At 33.4% G+C, this 23,098-nt stretch overlaps 1 protein-coding gene, 1 long non-coding RNA gene and 1 other non-coding gene across 3 annotated transcripts; 2 read left to right on the plus strand and 1 right to left on the minus strand.

The window, feature by feature from the left end:
- Positions 1 to 5,277: 5,277 nt before the first annotated feature.
- Positions 5,278 to 5,384, plus strand: LOC121218945 (small nucleolar RNA R71). Its single transcript, XR_005915426.1, has one exon. It is a non-coding gene; the product is annotated as a small nucleolar RNA R71 (small nucleolar RNA).
- Positions 5,385 to 8,774: 3,390 nt separating this feature from the next.
- On the minus strand, positions 8,775 to 14,577 carry LOC107901888 (cytochrome P450 710A1). Its single transcript, XM_041095484.1, has 6 exons — positions 11,194 to 14,577; positions 11,007 to 11,110; positions 10,710 to 10,828; positions 9,429 to 9,507; positions 9,196 to 9,304; positions 8,775 to 9,105 (listed from the first exon to the last, which is right to left on the minus strand). Exon 1 carries the CDS (start codon positions 14,435 to 14,437, stop codon positions 12,926 to 12,928), a length of 1,512 nt encoding a protein of 503 aa, XP_040951418.1. The 5' UTR covers positions 14,438 to 14,577; the 3' UTR covers positions 8,775 to 9,105; positions 9,196 to 9,304; positions 9,429 to 9,507; positions 10,710 to 10,828; positions 11,007 to 11,110; positions 11,194 to 12,925.
- Positions 14,578 to 20,771: 6,194 nt separating this feature from the next.
- LOC121218353 (uncharacterized) lies at positions 20,772 to 21,660 on the plus strand. The gene is made up of 2 exons (XR_005914598.1): positions 20,772 to 21,255; positions 21,344 to 21,660. It is a non-coding gene; the product is annotated as an uncharacterized lncRNA (long non-coding RNA).
- The last annotated feature ends 1,438 nt before the right edge of the window (positions 21,661 to 23,098 follow it).

The raw sequence follows: 23,098 nt of genomic DNA on the forward strand, positions 1-23,098 counted from the left end.
CACAACCAAGTGATCAACCAAACAAATCCAAGCTTCAATTTCGTTTAGCTCAATCCTCTTCAAGATTCAGAGCTTCAATAGAGATAAAATAGATATTACCACCTTTCAAAAGATATAATAAACATAAAATTTCATCAACTAGGCTACACAAAATTCTCACTCAAATTTACCTTACCGGGTTTGTATTATCCAGTCGAAAAATCAATTCCTAACAAAATCAATCACTTCAGCCCTCCTAACCACTTCCAAACATCAATACTAGACCAAATAAACATATACTAAGCATCAATTTCATATTTAAATCAATTTCATAAAAATCTGAAAAATCGATTCATGAAGATGATGAAATTCGAATTTCTTTAAATTACCTTACAAAAGATGTTTAATCTTGATAAATAAGACCAAAAGCCTTCTAATAGATCCATTTTGAGTTGCAACATTCATTGATTTGTGGATTTCCTCTCAAAATTCAATATCCACCATTAAAGCATCTTAAGCTTTTAAAGAATATGACATTGATAAAAAAATCATGTAATTATCACTCAAATCATGTAAATATGCTTCTAATAATCATGAAAATAAGTTTAGAAATAATAATTACCTTTGATTCGTTCTAAATCCTTTTATTGAAAATCTTAATTCAAGAATCTTGAAAAATTTTAGAATTTTTTAACTACTTTTGTGAATAATTTCGGGTGAAAAGAGAGTATTTTGAGAAGAAATTTGTTGAATCTATTCTTTGATGATAGGTCTTTAAAACCATGCAAAGAAAACAAATTTTGTAACTCTCTAATCTGATGTAAATGGTGTGAAAAGTATACTAGATGCATTGTGTTTTAAACTGAAACAACCTACCATAAATTTAAAAATTGGGAATTTTGCCCAATGCCCACTTTCACATTTCCCTTATTTTACCAATTGATCATTTCCCTCCAAAATTTCGAATTAAAAGGTTTATTTGCCAAATAGATACTCCAAAATTTCTCTTATTTTACAATTAAATCAAATTTAATTAATATTTAAATTTAACTCAAATTAACCCCCAATAAAAACTATTTTAAAATTCTTTTTCGACCCAAATTAATTATTTTCACTAATAATTATTTAATTGCTTTAAAATTAATTTTCCAAAAATATTTTTTTTACTTTTTCAGATTATTGTTTATTCGATTTTAGATGAAATTGACCTCCTAAATTAAATTAAAAATTACTATTAACTTGATAAATTCCTAAATTTACGCTCGGAACCTGAAAAAAATACCAAAAACTACTAGACTTGGTTTAAGGATATTTCACTTAGCATCATTTGTTGGGTAGGCCTTGGCTTCAACCCACTTGGATACATAGTCCACAACTACCAAAATAAACTTACTACCATATGAAGAAGGAAACGGGCCTAGAAAATCAATGCCCTATACATCAAAAAGTTCTATCTCTAAAATATTTGTCAAGGACATCTCATTCCTTCTTAATATGTTTCCGATTCTTTGACATCTATCGCAGTTTCTCACATATGCATAAGCATCTTTGAATAATGTAGGCCAAAAGAACCTATCTTTGTTGTTGTTTGTGAACCACCAAAGTGTCCCCTACTCGGAGATGAATGATAGTGGTACAAAATTTTGTCAATCTCACTCCCAGCTACGCGCTTCCTGATTATGTTATCTGCACATTGTTTAAACAAAAATAGATCCTCCCAGAAATAAGACCCGACTATTATGAAGGAATTTCTTCCTTTGTTGGTACGTTATTTCTTAAGGAATTATTCCACATGCTAAGTAATTGGCAAAATCATCAAACTAAGGTGTTTCATAGTTTGACTTACCCCGAAAATACGCTCATCAGGAAAATTCTCATTAATTGGAATAAATGAAGAAGTTACATCATTTTGTTCCAACCTTGACAGATGATTAGCTACTTGATTTTCAACACCTCATTTATCTTGGATCTCAAGGTCAAATTCTTGGAGCAAAAGTATCCATTGAATTAGCCTCGGTTTAACATCTTTCTTCATGAGTAAATACTTAATGGCAGCGTGATCAGTAAATACTATAACTTTGGTACCTATAAGATATGAACGGAACTTGTCAAAAGCAAAAACTATAGTGGAGAGTTCTTTTTCAGTTACCGTATAATTGATCTGGTCTCCTATTAAAGTTCTGCTTACATAATAGATAGGATGAAAGACTTTGTTCTTTCTTTAACCCATCACAACTTCAACAGCAAAATAGCTTGCATCACACATTAACTCAAAACGCGAATTCCAATCAGGTGTAACAATTATTGAGGCTGAGATTAATCGGCTTTTCAATTCTTCAAAAGCTTTTAAACATGCTTTGTTAAAATAAAAAATAGTATCTTTTTCTAAAAGCATACATAAAGGTTTAGAAAATTTTTAAAAATCCTTAATAAATCTACAATAAAATCCGGCATGGCCAAAGAAAATTCTAACTCCTTTCACACTAACTAGAGGCAGTAATCTTTCAATTACGTCCACCTTTGCTTTATCCACTTCAATCCCGTTTTTGGAAATCTTATGTCCTAAGACAATTCCCTCAACCATAAAGTGACATTTCTCTCAATTATAGACAAGATTCGTCTCCTCGCATCTTTTAAGTACCTTAGCCAAATTATTCAAACCAAAATCATAATTGTTACCAAAAACAAAAAAATCATCCGTGAAAACCTCAACATAATTTTCAACCATATTAGTGAAAATTGCCATCATACATTGCTAAAATTTGGCAGGTGCATTACATAAGGCGAAAGGTATTCGCTTAAAAGCAAATGTGCCATACGGACTGGTAAACATAGTTTTATGTTGGTCTTCTAGGGCTACAACTATTTGGTTGTATCCCGAATATCCATCTAAAAAGCGATAAAATTCGCTACCTGCCAAACGGTCTAGCATTTGATCCATAAAAGGTAAAAGAAAATGATCCTTATGAGTGGCTTTGTTCAGTTTTCTGTAGTTAATATAGATTCTTCAACTCGTGACAGTTCTCGTCGGGATTAACTCATTTCTTTCGTTCTCAACAATCATGATCCCACCTTTCTTTGGTACGTATTGTACCAGACTTACCTAAGAACTATCTGAGATGGGGTAAATAATTCTCCCATCTAACCACTAAATTACCTCCTTCCAAACCACTTCTTTCATGATAGGGTTAAGTCTCATTTGCCCATCAATCTTACCTTTTTCACCTTCATCTAAAATAATTTTATGATACAAAAGGAATGACTTATACCTCGTATGTCAGCTATTGTCCAACCAATTATCTTTTTAAACTTCTTTAAAAACAACAATCAATTTCTCCTCTTGATGTTTTGTTAGGCCTGCTAAAATAATCATAGGCAAAGTAGAACTATCACTGAGATAAACGTATTTTAAATGAGATGGAAGTACCTTTAATTCAAGTTTAGGCGGTTTCTTAATTGATAAATTAGGTTGTGTAAATTCCCAAACTTCCAACTCTAGCGATTCGAACCGCAGTGGTTGAATATAACTCCTCAGATTGGCTTCCACCAAAGCCAAACCTTAATTACCTTTTTCATCTTCGAATGGTTCAGACTCTAAAGCATTCTCGAATGGGTCTTCTTCAGAATTGCTTCCCATAAAAACTAAGGTTTCTAATTCCTCCATTACTGAACATTATTCCATTAAATCAGGAAATTTCATTGCCTTCAAAACGTTAAAAATTACCTTATCATTTTGAACTTGCATTGTGAGTTTTTCTTTTTGCACATTTATCAACATTCTTCCCGTGGCTAGGAAAGGTCTCCCAACATGATCAGAACTTTTTCATCTATTTTCAAGTCCAAAACAATAAAATCAGCAGAAAAATAAATTTATCGACTCTTACCAAAACATCCTCAATCTTTCCTTTGGGATATGCTAATGATCGATCCGCAAGTTGAAGTGTTACAGTAGTGGGTCTTACTTCACCTATTCCCAACAGCTTGAAAACATATTTAGGCATCAAGTTTATTCTTGCTCCTAAGTCACACAAAGCTTTACTGCAATATGATTTACCAATGTTGCAAGGTATCGTAAAGCTTATACGATCCTTCAATTTTAGAGGTAGCTTGTTTTTTAAAAACACACTCCACTCCTTCTCATACTCACTATGTCATTTCTTCTTGGACAAAATATCCTTCATAAACTTCACGTAATTGGGCATTTGTTCTAAAGTCTGCACCAATGGGATGTTGATGTGTAATTACTTTAAAACATCCAAGAACTTCTTGAATTCTACCTATTTTTTCTGCTTGTTCTGTTGAAGTCTTTAAGGATATGGAACTTTAGATTGATATAGACAACTTTTTTGAGGAGGTAAATCTACAAAAGGTGTTAGATTTTAGAATTTACTAGTTTAGGGTTTATCTCATTAGATTTTTCAACATCCGATTTTTCTATTATAGGAACTTTCCTTTTTTTTCAGTAGGCTCATCTTTAACCACAACCTTTTAAGTTCCAAAATCTTACCACTCCGTAACTCTACCATTTTGCAATGTTCCTTACCCAAAATTTTTAGATTTTCCATGTCGCTCAGCAAGGCTCATTGTGGTCTACTCAAAGCTCAGTAGCTATTGACCCATCTGGTTCTCCATATTTTTCAACGTTGTTGCTTGACTTTGGATCAAGGCGTCATTTTTCACCATGTACGTCTTCAACAAGTTCTCCAAACTGTTTGATGATTCACTTTAGGGTGTTTTTGGGGCTTGTTGGTTAAACCTTTGGGTTTGGTTGGGTCTATGTTGCATTTGATTATTGTTTGATGCATTTCCTTGATTACTCCAAGAAAAGTTCAGATGGTTCAGCCATGAAGGATTGTAGAAGTTGGATTGCGGTCCTTTTCCACTTTTATTTTTATACTAGTTCCTTACATAACAAACTAATTCGAAATTTAAAGGGCAATTCTCAAAAGAATGTCCATTTGCACATTATACGCAAGAAACTACTTCATACTGACTTCGTGATTGAGCTGCAATTAGTCAAATAATTAGTGGTAAACTATTTTTTACATAGAGGAAATAAAAGATACCTGAGTAAAGAGTGAGATCAATTCGTCCACTTCATGCACTCTAGCTACTCCTCTTCTGAAAACTGCTCAATTCATCGACCATTGGTAGTTGTTACTTGTGATCCTCTCAATGATCTCATAAGCCTCATTATAAGACTTAAACAAAATCGCACCATTCGTAGAAGCACCCACCATTAATCTTGTATGTGCGTTAAGATCTTTATAAAATGTCTTCAATTGGATACAACAAGGAATCTCATGATGAGGGCACTTACGATGTAACTCCTTGAATATTTTCCAAGCCTTGTACAAGGATTCGTCATCCAATTACTGAAAAGGTGTTATCTCATTACGCAACTTTTTGTTCTTACTTGGTGGAAAATATTTTACAAAAACCTTTCTACTAATTCTTGACAAGTAGATATTGAACTTGGTGGCAATGAATTCAGCTATACTCGTGTTCGATCTTGCAACGAGTATGAAAACAGTTTCATCTTCAGTGCGTCTTTAGTCACACCAGCTATCTTGAATAAATCACTTACCTCCATAAATAATTGAAGGTGTAAGTCTGGATCCTTCGTGGGCATACCATTGAATTGACCCACCGTTTGGAGCATTTGAAACATCATTGGTTTCAAATCGAATTGGGATGCCTTGATATCCAACCACCTAATTCTCGAATTTAACTCATTAAAGAGTGACACAGCGTATTGTCTGATGGCAAAATCCCTATCATCTGCAATAAGGATTGTGTTGTGCACTTGATTGAGACTATTACCTTGTTCATCGTTTCCAAGGTCCATCTCAGCTTGTCTTTGAGCAAATCTCTCATGTCTTTTTTGTCTAAAAGTCTGCTTGATTTCAGGGTCCACGAGTAATAAATCAATGATTTGATCAAAGCTCATAAAACACCTAAGAATAAATCACAAAAAATAAAGAATAAAGAATAAATTAGTAATGTAAAAAATTAAATAAAAGTAAATAAAACCCAAATTTTAAAAATAATTTCACAAAGATTGATTAAGGCAACATTCCTCAGCAACAGCGTCAAAAACTTGTAACAAATTGCAATGTGTTTACGCAAGTGTACGCAGTTGTTCAAGTAATAAGTAAGTAAAAATAAGTTATCGTCTCCACAAGGACTGTATAAGCTTAACCAAATATTTGTAAAATTATAATTAACAATTTGATGTAAAAAAAACTCAGTCAATTTGGATAGTGACGATTAGATTAAGTAAAATTAATTAGAAGCAAAGACTGATCCCTAAACAATCCTAATCTAGATGCAATTTACCTAAATGTATGAATGAATGGCTTTAGCAACAAAAATAATCAACATTAAATGGGCTAGGATAATTATATTAATCAAATCAATTTACATTCATAATGCTAACATGTTCGGAATTACTTCCATGACAACTCGATCTCTTATGAGTTTGGAAACCAAATTAAGTCCTCTCGGATCTTTTACTTAGTTAAATATGCATGTTGCTGATCATATTTGACTAAGGGTTTCTTAACATTTATGCAAGGTCACATGGAGATTTACGTTTGCAACAGTTTAATCATATAAATCTAAGAACCATGCAAGATAATAGATCTAACTAAAGATATTATGAACCTTAACTTAGTCGGTTTTAATGACCCAATGAAGCATTGTAATTTTTAATTATACGTCTACTAGTTGTCATCTGATTAGGATCGCTCAGCTAATCTGAGTGCACCCAATCACATATGAATGAAATGCATCATGATATTAATTGAAAACATAATTGATCGAGACATAAAACATGTTAATATGAATTAAATAAATCTCATTAAATTAATATAATCATCCTAGCAAATAGGAATTAAAACTTCATAGTTGATGTCAAAAACATAAAACTCAAAGCAAACATGTTTAAAATAAATGACAAGAGGAAAGAGTAGACTCAATTTAGCAACCTTTCGGATCTATTCTGATTGAAGCACTCATCCGTTCTGATTGAAACTTCTTTTGCTAAGGGTTTAGAAGGTAGCCGACTAAATAGTGCTTTTGACAAGCTTTTGAAGCTAACGGTGGGAGAGGGGATGGACAGCTATGCAAGGGAAAAAGGGAAAAAGAATTGAGAGAAAATTAGTGTGAGTGAGAGAGGAATGTTGAGTGATGAGGGATGATGGAAAAGTGAGGAATGGCAAGGTATTTATAAGTGAATGTAAGGGTTTGATTTTACTAAAAATAGGTTTAAATTTCCTTCATTCCCTCTCACATGTGGCCAGCCATGCTTCAAGGAAAAGGGATGACCAAGTATTCTCAATTTGAATTTGAATTTCAAGCTAAAAATAGCTATAGAGTGGACGGTTTCAACAAGAAGTTATTGGGCTGAATTCTGATTATTTTCCAACTGCGAGGACCTTCCATTAAATATCCCAAAACATATTTTGGGCAGCTATCTTCTATTGCTGAAATTGGGTTTTTAATTGCCTTTGTTGGACTTTTTTCTCAGTCCACTAACTTAGCAGATATATCTATCTTTTATCACATTTTTTATTGGGTCAAATAGTCAACCCCATGTCCAAAATTGCATGGTCTTGCCGTCCACATGGATAATTTGTGCATGACCATCTTTTACTTATTTAAACTATATCTCTAATAACCTACCTACATAGTGAAAGATACATACATTAGTAAGTTAACATGAATTAATATAAAATATGCATGAAAATCATGTAATTAAGCTTAATTTCACATACTTTCTAAATTCATGTCCAAAATTACTAATTAAGTAAAATTCACTTATTTCAATAATAATTACTCGAGATAAACATAATAAATAAGTAAAAATATGGTAAAAACATATAGAAAAACCCTATATAATTTCGAGTTTACAGACACACTCGTGGATGACATGTCAACATTTAATTATTTTTTAAAATTTAAAAAAATATATAATTTTAATGATTTTTAATTTTAAAAAATTAATTAAATGCTAACGCATAGACGGCGGAATATTTATTCCATAAGGTTTTATTCGATCCAATCGTACCACGTAATCCTTTAAAAGGTGTTCTGAGTGAGTTAGTTTAGCTCCACGATTTTTTGTCCTTTGAATCAAAATTCAATCAAGTAGAGTCTTAAGTGAAATTTTTTATATTTGTAGTGAAAAGGTAGTTAGTTAGTTTATTAGAATCAAAGTCGAAGCTCGCGTAATGGGCTTTGACTTTATGACAAAAACAAGGGTGCGTTTGGTTCGCTGTATTAGATTAGAGGTGTATTGGATTAGAGGTGTATTGGATTAAAGGTGTATTGGATTAGAGGTGTAATAGCAAATCAACTGTTTGGTTGAATGTAATGGAATAGAGGCGTAATAGTAATCTTGTGTTTGGTTGAATGGAATAGAGGTGTAATAGCATAGTGGAAAAAACTAAAATGACTAGAATACCCTTAGCATAAATTTGTTTTGGTAAATGATTATTATTATTGTTATTTAAATTTTAATAAGATTATTATTATCAATAATAAATATTTTAATCATATTTAAACATAATTATTATTAAATATATTTTAATTAAAATATATAATTTAATAAAATTTTTAATAATTAATATTCTTATATGAATTTACTCAAATCATAATATATGATACTATAAAAGATAATTTGAAATAATTAATATTAAATATATTTTAATTAAAATATATGATTTAATAAAATTTAAAATAATTATAACTAATAAAATTTAATAAGTGAGTAAGAATTGAACTCTAAAAAATAAATAAAAAACATAACCATATCGAATTATCATCAAGAACTCGATTGAATTTACAACAATTCTGAATTAAACGGAAGTACTGCCTCAATATCTCACTTCAACTAAAAATATAAAGCAAGCATTCAATAGAAGAAATTCAAGCCAATACAATATCTCTTTCACCCTGCTCTCAACTCCAATTGGCCTTCCATGAAACCAATTCTTCACTTCAAACAAAATAGCTCACCAATCTAGCAGGAAAACGAATACTGTCCAAAGTTGCCATTGAAAATAACCTCCAACTTCATGTGTCCATTCCACAAGTTAAGGGAAAAAGCAATCTCTGCCAATTCTGAATTAATATGATGCATTGATAAATCAGAAAATAGAAGGCCATGAGATAAGGTTGCTTAAAAATCACAATGAATCAAAAGTAATTTACCTCTCCAGGAAGGCTAAATTGCCAAGAGCACATGTTTCCTCTAAAGCACCAAAAACCAGAAGGCATATTTGTTGACAAGTTGCAGTACTGCCTCAAGATCTTAGTTCAACTACAATATAAAGCAAGCATTCAGCAGAAGAAATTAAAAGCTAAATTCAGAAAATCAATTCAGAAAAACAATTACATGACAATGAAACATGAAACATGAAATAGTATAAGAACAATTTTATTACCATAATCCAAGTTTTGGTTAGTTCCCATTGCAACGGTAACTCTTTTTCCAGGCCCAAGTGCTTGATCAACCACAACATTCTGCATAAAGAACCATGAAATAGCCCAAACCAGTTCATAAGTAATATATCAGTATCACTCCTTAGTATACAAATTTAATCTGAACAAGAGAATATATATATAAGTTTTAAGCCATGTTTGAGCTTTCTGAATGCAAAATAGGAAACTACAACTTTGTACAAGAAAATAATTCAGAGCAAATATGATCCTTCCCATTGCCAGCTTTATATGAAAATCTTTTTAGTGCTTGATACTATAAAAAAAATTATGGCAATGCCAATAATTGAACAGCATGAAATTAGCAACTAAACTATATACATATATAACTCAAATATATGTGCTACAATGAGAAACAATCGGCTTCATCACCTTTCTCCACATGGTCTACTGTGTTATTAATTTTATGATTTTAAGTAATGAGAAATGCTACCAGAGACACTGATCACCTCTCCTTAGGTAATGCCAATTTTTTATCTTTAGCTACAACATTCGGAGCAAACAGCAGCAGATATGAACATCATATTTGAAATGAATGGATGGTCCACTGGAAGGCAAGTTATAATAGTAGTCCTATGTCCTACCAACTGTATTGATGCAAGTAATATCAATGCTATTAACTAATTTAAGGGAGGCATCCAACAACAGAAGGCGGAGTTGGTCCATCCAAAGAAAAGACAAAAAGAAGCTGGAGTCGAAACACCATAGTTGAAGCAGGAAAATCATCTAAACAATAGGCTTTGCATGTCCAAAACAAGAATGCAAGCATATAAACAAATGTTTATTCATGTTAAAAACTTCTGAGCACACATGTAACAATGCTTCAAAAGACATATATTAGAATGCTTTACTAAATAGAACAAATTCCCCAATCCAGTAATATAAATTTTCATTTCACATTTCAATTAGAAGTTGTTATAATTGATAAGCTTAGCCTATATGCTAACTTCTTCACTAAGGCTTCATTTAGTCCATTATTATCATGCTTGATCAGCTCTCTTTTTATGATGCCTTGATCAATGATCAGGATTCACAAGGTTAAACATCTTAACAACAATGTGAAATACTAAACTAAATGCATAGGCAATTCATGTGATGCAGAGATATAACCAAATTCCATGAAAACGAATTCAATCAACATGAATAAAACTATAACACAAATGGTCTAATGAAACAATTCAACCAGTCTCGATTCAAGGAATGTTACATTGCAATGAGGAAAATACCTTTTAATAGGGCCAAAAGCTCAGGAACCCATCACAAGCAAATCAGCATGCACATTTTCAATTACTTCACAAATTTTTTCCTTTGGATCCCCAATCACAACTTGAGTTTTCACGTTTGCCTGAGTTAGAAATATTCCAAACTCGTAATTCATTTTCCTCAGCAAGTTAAATACTAACAAAAACGATGAATTTAATCAAATTAATTAATCACTTAAGGTCAAACCTCCAAAGAATATTTTCCTATATACCTTAATTAACAATAACTTGGAAAAATAAATAATAATAATAATAATTGACCTTCTTTTCAGCGCAAATCTGAAGAGCATGGTTCAAGATCGCATCAGTGATTCTCTTCTGATGCGCCTCGATAGCTACCGTGAATGCAGGAACTTCTAGATGGGCTGAATTTCAAAAAAGAAAAAATAAATTCGCACATATCAAAAATAAGAAAAATCAATCATGCCGTGAATAGTCGGAGCTTAACATTATCGAGCGCCCATCGTAAGGCGTCCATGCTTCCTTCGTTGCCATCAACGGTTACGACGACGCATCCTAAATTTCCAGCCATTATTTTGAGCGGTTCGTTGACTTTGGCGATGATCGATCCTTCGTTACTCTCTTACCTTTCTAGCGTGATTGATCATTAAACTGATTCGGTCCTGATAAAAATCTGAGTTGCGTTCAGAGTTTGGCGAGTGCAAAATCTGAGTCGGTCCCTTCCGTCCACCTCGAGACTAATAGAGTCATCAGGGATCTGGGTACGGTGAGATTGCGGCGAAGATGAAACTAACCCTAAAGAGAGCGTTGATGAAGTGTCAGCCGATTGAGATAACAAATCCATGGAACAAAAGCTTGCATTCAAACAAAACCCAAACAAAAAAAAAACAATAAAGGAGAGAAAAAAAATCGGCCTCCGATGAAGACAATGTTGAGGATTTGTTATGAAAGCTGAAGAAATGAGGACAGAACTGCAATATCGATAGAAGAAGAAACAGAAATCTATGAGGGCAGAAAAAGGAAACGAAAATAAGAAATGGGTAAGGATTCTGTAATCGGTGCTGGATGGGGGGATTACATATTACGGGACCGGGTGTATTAGGGAAGGAACAGATTTGGGACGTAATAATAATACAACCAACCAAACAATGGATTAAAGGAGGATTAAGTGGGGCCACTGATTAGAAGTGTATTGGCATAGCCAATACACCCAACCAAACATGGTGCAAGAATTGTGGAAAAACAAATTATGTGGATAATTATTATTATTCAATATTACTAATGAGTAAACCTCTAGCAACAAGATAAAAAGCGAATTTTTCCTTTTTTGAAATGAAATTCGAATTTGGATAGACAAATAAAATCATCCATGTGGCAATTCAAGTGTATGCCACTGTTTAACTATTTTAGGTAATTTGACAAACAATGCAAATTTAAAAGATAAAAGAGACAAAAAAGTTAATTAATTAATTAAATTGACTTTTTTGGCTAAAAATCCGTTATATATTTCTTTTTAAATATATAACGGAAACATAAACACTAGAGGTGATGGCCCGCCCGAAATATGGGAGGGTTCAGGTAAAAATATAGGCCCAAAATATAGGTTTGGGCAAAAAACGAGGCCCGTTTAGAAAATGGGTCAGGCCTCGGGCACCACTTTTTTGGCTGGGGCCCAACTCGGCCCGAATATATAATAAATATTTATTTTTTTAGTTTTTAATTTTAAAATACTTTTAAAATAATTTTTTTATTTTTAAAATAAATTTTTAGTTTTTATTAAAAAATGGGTCGGGCCTAGTCGGACTCGGGCTTAAGAATTTTTTCCCGAGCTGGGTCTAGACAAAATTTCAGGCCCATATTTCGAGTCGGGCTAGGGTCGGGCCTAGGACGCGGGCCGAAATTTTTTCTGGGCCCGTCCCGGCCCATGATCACCTCTAATAAACACTATTGGCACTAAAGAAATGAATATACGATTTCTTTTTTACATATTTATTTTTCCTATTCGCCTAAACTTTAAACACCAATATCCCATTTTTCACCCAAACTTTGTTTGTTTATATAGTATGCATATATGATATAATATCCCCCCACGTGGTAGAATCATAAGCAATAACCATGTTGAACTGGTCCTTCAGTTCTGAGAAGACGACAATGGCATCTTCAACCATTAAGTTTAGCAGATATTGTAAGAAAACAAAGACAGAACAAACAAAGTTTGATCAATTAAGAGTGAAATTTGGGTAACGTGGGCAACGCCTTGAGAGGAAAACCATGCATCCGTCTTTAGGGCTGATTGTCGGAGTGTATATAATTTCATCGCAGCCGTCGGTTCGGTGCCTCTTGAAATCCAGTAACGTGACGAACATGGCGATGAACAGAACCAGATGGTTCAGGGCGTATCTTTGGCCCACACACTGGTGTGGACCGGCCCCGAAAGCTAGGTAGTTCCGTTTGAAGATCACATCTTCCTGCCTCTCCTCAGAGAACCGCTCCGGTTCGAAACGGTCGGCTTCCCTGAACCCTTGGAAGGACGACTCGTAAACCGATGGAAACACTATCGATCCTTTGGGAATTGTGTACCACTCGGTCAACGGGAAATCCTCCACTGCAATGTGCGGCACTAATGTCGCCGGCGGCCGATATCTCACCACCTCAAGCGCCACTGCTTGTGTGTACTTCATTTCCCTTAATTGCTCTGCGGTCATTAGAGCATCCGATTCCGGCGACCATATCCTCGAAACTTCCTCCCGAACTTTTCGGAGAACATCAGGATGAGAATCAAGGAGTGTCACCACCCAGAGGAGCGACGACGTGGAGGCATCTTGGGCGGCAAAGAGGAAATCAAATAGGTAGCTGCCGATTTCTTCGTCGGTGGAGTGTGGCGGCGGTGTTTTGGACACCGCGGTTACTCGAACCATTTCCTGCATCCAAAAATCGATTAGACAAGAAGGGTCTTCTCCTTGGAGCATTCTCTTTTTACTTTCAGCAGCGCAATGAGTAAGCGTTTTGAGAATCCGCGCAGCACCCAGCTTGGCCTTTCGGAAAGCGAAACCAGGGAGATCAAAGGGTAGCTTCATTAAACCCGCATTGAAAAGATCATAATCTACTCTGAATCTCTCCCGAGCTTCACTTGATAGATACTTGCCAAGGAAAACCGTTTGAGAAGTCTGGAGATTCATGTCGCGAACTAAAAGACGGAGCGGAATCGGCTCCGCGGGCGAAACAGTTGACCAAAGTCGCTCCCATGATTTAAAATGCTTAAGAATAATGAGCTGCTGCAACTGGGCGTAGGTTGATAATGCTTTTGGAGTGAAGTTAGAAGCAATATGACGGCGGAGATTTTTGTGATCTTGTCCGAACATATAGACCATGTTATGTTGGCCGAAGAGTTTTTTACCATATGGGTGTCCCACAAGTAAGAAAGCATCGGGTTTGACGTTGGCAAAGATAAGGTGAGAAAGTTCAGTATTTCGGATAAAGACGATGAAGCAACCGGCAACGTAATTAACCGAAAATCCAACGGAAGCAGACAGCTGAGCTTGAAGTTGCCAGAACTTGGTGGGATTTGTGATCAAAGGAATTACGTTACCGAGGAAAGGAAAAAGGATGTTGGGACCAGGGACATTTCGCTTCCTTCGCAAATACCAAATCTGTTCTAATAAAAGAATAAGAAGAAAAAGGGTGACCAGAAGTGGCAGTAAAAGAGAAAGAAAGGATGAAAAGGGATTCATTCTTTGTTTCCCCGGTGAAAGAGAATGCTTTGGAGATGGGAGGAAATGGACGAAGAAGAAGGCGTTTAAATAGGAGGTAAAGGGGCGGAAACAGGATATTTAAATTTCATTTCTTATTAAAATAAAACAACAAAAAGAAGATTCGGGTGAAAAGCAGAATCCGATGACTTCCTTGGATTAATGTTCTAAACACGGGCTAGTTATGCACAAAATACTTTTCTTAAAAATAAATTTAAATATTGTTTATTATTAGATGATATTTATTTATTTTTACTTAATGTGTTCTGTCAAATATAAAATATTGAGATGCAAATTGTAATATATATTAACATGATTTTATAATTTTTTGAGGGATTAAAATATAAAATTTTCGGTAATCTTTTCGAGTAGATGGAGACTAGTTTGTGTTTTTCAATATGATTGTGGGTTTTTCAGTCCAGTCTTTTAATTTTATCACATGGCGCATATGAAAAACATGAATCTCTTTATTTTTCAATGAATAATTTAGAATTCTGCTGAGACTATCTACAACCAAAACAAAATCAACCTTGTGACGATGAATCATTATTTTATATATGTATTTTTAAAACCAAGAAGTTGCATTGCAAATTTAAGAATAAAAACATCAAACCTGCTAAAATGAACTTGAAGAAGCTTAAATACCCAGAAGAGAGAGATTAAATTTGCAAAGAGTATGCAAATTTTAGTGGCAAATATTACCTCGTGCTAGAGCTTCTTCTTTCCTTTTAACTTCCTGATGACTAAACAACTATATGTACAAATTCATTTTTGAATATTATCATTAAAAAAATAAAATTTAATCAAAAAAGCTATAAAAGTTGTTAAAAATAAAATTATTAATGATTATTAACAATTTCTAAAATATAAAAAAATATAAAAAAAATGCTAAAAATCATTTAAAATTATAAAATAAAATAATTTAAATTTAAAGATATATATTAAAAATTAATCAATATGTCTAAACAAATTCATTCAAATAAATATTCATATTAATCTTTCCTATGTATTATGAATACAAGGAGAAGAGTACAATGACAACTCCAATGGCATATTTATTATGGTCAATGCAATTCTGGTCATTGCTTTACTCTCTTACAGCTTCTTCAACATTGAATTTATTTTTATTACCAAATACTACAAACTTGCATTACGTATATATCTTTTTAAATTTATTTATTATATAATATTATATTTTAATTGTATTTCCACATATACAAACATACATATAATGTGCATATATGTATATAGAAGTGAAAAGTTTAACAATAGTAATTCAATGGAAATAAAGGTATAATAGTGCAAATGATAATAAATATGATAGTGAATACAAAATTAATAAAACTAATATATAGTGAAAGTAACATTGACAACTAATATAACTTATAGACTATATATTTGGTCTATGCTTCTTGGTGAATGCTAGCACATTGACTGAATTATATCAATGGAAATAGATGGTAAAGACACGAAATTTTGTGGAGGGAGATAGTAGCTTAGCAACAAAAGCTGTTTGGGATGATGAGCTGACGTTGATATTTTGTGAACTTTGCGTGAATGAAGTCAATGCTGGTAATAGACCGACAACTCATCTAAACTCAAAAGGATGGGAAAATGTCATTGCTCTTTTTCAAGCAAAAACACAAAAAATTATGGAAAACCTCAATTGAAAAATAAGTGGGATACATTAAAAAAGGAATGGAGGTTATGGAGGGAGTTGCTTAAGGAATCTACAGGTATTGGATGGTGTCCATCTAAAAAGACGGTCGATGCTACCGAAGAATGGTGGGCTGCAAAAATACAGGTTAGTGTCCACTTTATCATTATTTTAATGCATAAAGTTTATTGAAATTAATAATTTACAATTATAAAAATCCTAGCATAACATTTAACATGTTATGTAGAAAAATCCTGATTTTAAAGGATTTAAGAAGAAAGGAATTGAACCACGATTGAATGAGTTAATGTGGCAAATGTTTGGTGGCATTGTAGCCACTGGAGAGAACGCATGGGCACCTTCGTCTGGTGTCCTTCCAAGTGGGGTTCCTATGGGAGATGAGGCACCTAATGAGGGATTTGGTGATTCAGATGAACATAGTAACGAGAATGAATGTATTCCTCCTGATGAGGTACCATCAAACCCTTCTCATGAAATTCCTAATCGAAGAAAGCAAACACTTGGGGTTGTACACGGTAAAGGAAAAAAATCAAGTTCAAGTAGAAAATCATCAAGAAATACGTTAACTACTCAGATTGAGAAATTATGTGAGAGTATGGCTAGTCCAAGGAAGGCAGTGAATGAAATCATTTTTCCTCACTCTCAATATACTATTTCAAATGCAATGGATGCTTTGCATGCTTTGGGAGATGAAATTCCAAAAAAAGATGAACTGTACTATTTTGCCACCAAAATGTTCCAAATACCGGTGAAACGAGAAGTGTTTTTGAACTTAGATCCAGATGATAGGGTTTGGTGGCTTCGACGTGAGTATGCTGAACAAAATCCAATTGCATCATTTTCATCTTTGGTAGCAACATCCTCATTTCCCTTCCAACCATACCATCAACCACCTCCACCATAAGCTCCTTAGAATTATTATTGTAATATAACTATACTACTTTTTTATATGTAAAACTAATGTATGATACTTTTTATGTTTGGTATTTTTATGCTATGCTTTTAATCAAGTTTTTGTGTTGTATAGAATGTCACGAGATTTTAAAGGATTTATTTTCATTTGATTACTTTTTCAGGTTATGGATGGATTTAACAATATGTATAATAGTTTTGATATGAATTATGAGACCCCTGAATTAAGTGAAGAAGCTCAACGAAGAATAGTCACAATTGTTACCCAAGTTGAGAACAACAATTATCATGAAGAGGAAGAATATGTGTTAAGCAGTGTATTGGTACACCATGAAACTTATTTCACTATGCAACCACATATGGATTCAAATTATACAGGTCAAATGTGGGTGGACGAAGTATTAAATGGGCACGATGATCGTTGCATGAATAGTTTTAGGATGCCAAAAAATATATTTCACAGCTTGTTGCATGATTTGCAAACAAATTATGGCTTAAAGAATGGGAAAGTATCGGCGATGGAGAAGTTAGCATTATCATTGTACATTCTTGGAAATAGAGAATCAAATTCAAATGCAACAGAGTGATTTCAACGATCTGGGGAAACTGTTAGTCGAATTTTTATTGATATGTTGCATATATTTGCTCGAATGGGAATAGACACGATTAAACCCACTAAAGGTCAATTCGATGAAGTACCGAACTATATTCGACATGATACAAGATATTGACCTCACTTTAAGGTAATATTTACACAATATTTATATTTTTAAAATATAAATTATTTCTAACTTTTATCTTATTACTTGTATTTATTTTAAAGGATTGTATTGGGGCCATAGATGGAACACACATAAAAGCATGCATTTCGCCTTCTTGTCAAATACCTTATATCGGATGGAAAGGTGAACCAACTCAAAATATTATGGCAGTTTGTGACTTCAACATGTGCTTTATTTTTGCATTTCCTGGGTGGGAAGGAACACCACATGATAGTATAATTTTTTTGCAAGCACTTAGAAAACAAGAGTTGAAGTTTCACACCCTCCACCAGGTTAAACTTTAATTTTTTAATTACTTTTTACATAAAAAAATATTAAAATTTTTAAATTATTTTTAAACTTGATATTATGTTTTACTTTTTTGTAGGAAAATATTATCTTGTGGATTCAGGATATCCATAAATGGCAGGTTTTCTAGGTCCATATAGGGGGGAACGATATCATTTACCTAATTTTCGTTCAGGTAATCATCAAGTATCTGGAAAAAAAAGAAATTTTTAATCATGCCCATTCTTCGTTACACTCTGTGATTGAACGAACATTTGGAGTGTGGAAAAAAATGGCCAATATTAAGAGATATTCCAAGTTATTCATTCAACAAGCAAGTTTTATTAGTTATTGCAACAATGGTTTTGCATAATTACATTCGAAGACATGCTTGGTCAAATGACGAGGATTTTCAAGAATTTGAGAATATACCCAACATGCCAGTCTCTTCAAGCCAGTTTGACAGAGGTGAATCGAGTTCTTCTAACAGAGAAAGTGACCTTGAAGTCACGATGTTAAGGGAAACCATTGCAACTAGTTTAATGAATCCATATTTGTAAAAACATTTTGTATTATAATCTAATTTCTAGTAATAATGAAACTTGTTATGTCTTATGTTATTATATTTTTTTTATTAAAAATCATCCGTTTAGATACTTCAAAATTTTATCCAAGTATAATGTTACTATTTGTAAAAATAATATTTATCATTGTTATAAAAAATATTTAATTATAAAAAATTAAAAATAATTATCATTTTATCTAATAAATAATTTAAATTAATTATATAATTCATTAAAATATTGGAAGATACATTTTAATATTTTATTAAATGAATTTATAAATTCACATATTTTAGTAATTTTAAAAAAGTAAAATAATTTTAAAAACTTCTATTATATATCAATTCTAATCTGATGTCCTTAATAGTCATTTTTTATTCTCACCTCACCACTACAGCTGCGTTTGAATCCAAACACACACTCCACCATTGTTTCTAATCTCACCGCTACAGTATCCAATCTCACCGCTACAGTAACTAATCTCACCGCCATTGCTATTTTTAACCTCATCGGAGGTAAGCACACCGCCCATCCAAACTAGCCCTAAGTCTTCGATGAGCTGGGCAAAAACAATATATTGGAGCACTTAAGCAGGATTTGTTTGAACACCTTAAATTTGCTCATAGGCTTATACAGACAGGAAACTGAATTCATTTATATACTGATGGAGATGTTATGTTGAATGCAGGGGGTTGCTGCCAGGGGGTGGCATACAAGCAAGATGATTAATGGATCACTGGATACAATCGGTATTTGGGATTTTGCTCAGTTTTTTATGCTGAACTATGAGGAATTTTAGATGGTGTGACTCTCATCCAAAGAGGGCACAAGAAGGTTTTGATCCATATAAATAACTTAGAGATGGTCAAAACTCTTCAAGATATTCATTTGATTGAATTAACCTCAGCCTTGGTTAGAAGGATACATATGATTTTACAGATCATTGAGCAATGGGAAATCGAGTATATTACAAGAGAGAGAAATCAAGTTGCGGATCAATTAGCCAAGATGGCATTGGAGAGGAACTCAACTATGCAAGTGTTCGAAGAGAGCTATAGGAGCTAGCAGCTATTGTTGAGATTGCTAGAGTAATAAATTATTCATTTATGTTAGATTAGTATAGTTTAATTGTGTTTTATTCACCAAAAAAAATTCTACTTTTGGAGAGAAACTAAAATTTAAAATTTAAGGGCCCACAATGCAAATTTTCCATTAAATTAACTGAAAATTTTGTAATTTAATCTAAAAGGATAGTTATGTAAAAAAGAAACTAGACATAATGAATTATTTGACCCTCCAACTTTACAGAAAATGTTATTTTAACCCTTCATTTATTTATTTTTTTACCTCTTTTAGCTCTTGAACTAACACTTTTTGTCAATACCTAGTGTCATGTGGATGCCACATTAGCAGAGGTAACGTCTGTTAACTTTTCCATCCATTTTGGATTTGTTAAGTATGACTCCTATTTTAGTCAAATTTGAGAAATAATCTTCTAGTTAAACTCTGTTTATTTGTTTCAATCAAACTCTGATTAATCTAGATTATTTTATTATTATTTGTCTTATAAATTTAGCCTATAAAATGATTCTTTACAACCTTAGAAAATACATCCATTAGAGATTAGAACTCATAACACTTTTAGAGAATTTTTGTGTTTACGTTTTGAGGGTTTTTTGTTTTCGGGTTTTCGGGATTTAGCTTTTATCTCCATCTTTTGTACTCTTCTTTCTTTTACCGTTATAATAAAATTATCTTTGCCCGTGATTTTTTTTATCTTCTTTGGAGGAATTTTTTCACGTTAAATTTGTATGTTCAATTTCTTAATTTCTTCCACTATTTTTACTTGTTTGTTACTTAATCGGGTCGATTCCTAATAAGATTGTTTTGACTAAAAATACTAGTTTAAAAATTAAAAGAAATAAAAAATGAAAAGCTAAAATTAATTTTTTTATGTAAAATTGAAAGTATCAAATAAATGATTATGGGGAAAAACTAAAACAATAGAGGTAGAGTTTGGCTGAGGGCAGGCCTTCTTACCACAGCTAGCGCCGCCTCTATTGATGATGTATTCAATATAACTACGGAGATACATTTCCATATTAGAGTTACCGGACATTTACGTAAGTGGAAATTAAAGGCTACTGAAGTTCAATTATATTTAATTGGATGTGTACTATAAGTATGTCATAGTAATATTTTAATGATTCAAATAAACTCAAAAAATAATAAATAATTTGCAAATATAAGTTATTTCGTTTTAATATACATAATAAGTTTTAAAATTCTTATTCATATAATTTTAAAACCATTAGAAAATGTTTGGAAATTAACAAATATTCTTACAATGCTGACAGTTTGTTCCTTGGAAAGGCAGAATCCTCTAGTCTCTGGCATGTAATGTAATAATATACAGTACGATTTGTAGGTTCGGTATTCTTCTATACAAGCACTGTAAGCATGCTTATGGAGATGTCACGCAAATTTCCACTATCAGAAAATGTCAAAAATGCCGCTTCAAATCTCTACTCTCCTCTCAAGTTACAGTTAAAACGATCCCAGAATGCACAAAAGCGAAGTCGACGATTTGGACACCAGGTCGTTAAAGTTAGCGCCACCAATATTGATGCAAGTATGCTTTCTAAAATGGGATTCGTAATTGGAGAGTTTTTGTAACATTTTCCAGGACTCAATGGGAATTTCTTCTTTTGATGATTCGGCGGCGGCCTATATGTTTTCTTCATCCAGTGATGAGGAAATATAGCGATGGAGAAACCGTGTTAAACCTTTTGGCTGAGGTGGATTTGCCTCTTGTCTCAGCTGATGGACTTCCCGCCGCTTTTCTTTGCTTGGAACAGGTAAGCTTTGACTGACCCAATGAGCTTCCATTATTTAGTTTTTGGATAAACCAATCACTAATTGTTTCTGTCGGAGGCTTTTGTTGATAGTTTGCCTTAATCAATTTTAGGATAAATGTTGGGCTATTGAACAACTTGATTCTCATATTCTTCTTGTCATGCAGAATTTTAACACTTACGTAGTGTAATCGACGCTTTTGTTTTATTTTTTTTGGTAAATTATAATAATAGGATAAAGTTTAAATAATCAACGCGACTCAAACTCAAACCATACTTAGGATGATAAATATTTTTAACCATTATGCCATCACATGGGTTAAAAAAAATTGATGCTTTTTACTTACTGCAAGAAGGGAAATTTCATCACCTTGCCTCTTTGAGAGTTCATCTTATATTTTAGACAATTAGTTAACGTCATGTTATATATTTGGTTAAAAAAAAAACCCAACATATATAATTTATAGCAAGGATTTATCTAGTGAAATTCACTTTGCCTGCAACTAAGGTTATTGATATCATATTAGCAAGCTTCTTCGCTCGTCTCTTTTAAACAAAATAACTGTAACACCCTATTTTGGCCCGGGTCTAAAGGGCCAGAATTGCAAATGGGCTTATGTGGCCCAAAACCCAAAATACAACAGGGGCCCAAAGCTCAGTGGCCCAAATCATTTGCAGAAACCTTAGGGTTTCTGAGGAAGCCTTTGCGCCGCAGCCACGAGCGTCCTCGGTCTTCACCTGCGCATCAAGGAAAAACGAAAATGGAAAGTGAATCAAAATATTGGTAAATCAAATAAAAAAAAAAGATTTGTTTCCTTTTTAGATTTATTTCATACGGCTATTTTGTAATATTGTAATAGGGATCCGGATTTTCGAAATCAATAAAGAGGGCACGATTATATTCACAACAAAAGAGAGAATACAGTATAGAGCAAATCAGTCTTAAGGTTTACATCTATTTTTTTTAAAATTCATTTTTACTTTAATCTACTGTTGTTTTTATTTTTTTATTTGTATATAAATAAAAAGAAAGAAACTACCTTTGTTTAGACTCCGAAGCGGTGCTGAGGCGTTTGAGGGAACCACCCCCGAGGATCGGTGGTCGGAAACAGAAAGGTTTCGAGTTGTTCCGAATATTTTTATTGATATTTTGAGGGATTTAAGCCCAGATTTGGGCGAAAGGGGGTCGAGAAGGCCAAAAGGGGAATTTTCCCCTTTTTCAGCCACCGCACACGGTGGTGCCGACACCGGAGATCAGTGACCGGCGCGGTGGCCGATGACCGGCCGCTGACCGACCGATGGTCGGAGGACTGAGGGGCTGAGAGCATTTTTAAAAAGGGATTTGTGTTTTTTTTTTAAATGTTTTAAAATGATTTTTTTGGAGGAAGGGAGGCTTATATACGGTACCAAAACGGTGCCATTTTGGAGGGCCTCTAGACGCGCAAAACGGCGTCGTTTTGGGGAGGCCGAACCGACTCCGACCCGACCCGGCCTAGGATTCGCGTGTTTTCGAGCGGAGGGGAAAATTACGCTTTTAGCCCCTCCGCCTTTTAACACTTTTACAATTAAGTTTATCTATTTTTTTA

This window comes from Gossypium hirsutum, chromosome D06 (genome assembly GCF_007990345.1).
Source record: "Gossypium hirsutum isolate 1008001.06 chromosome D06, Gossypium_hirsutum_v2.1, whole genome shotgun sequence".
Taxonomy (NCBI): domain Eukaryota; kingdom Viridiplantae; phylum Streptophyta; class Magnoliopsida; order Malvales; family Malvaceae; genus Gossypium; species Gossypium hirsutum.

Excerpts from the sequence above, each read along its gene's own strand:
- LOC107901888 (XM_041095484.1), bottom strand. The coding sequence starts at position 14,437 with ATGAATCCCTTTTCATCCTTTCTTTCTCTTTTACTGCCACTTCTGGTC.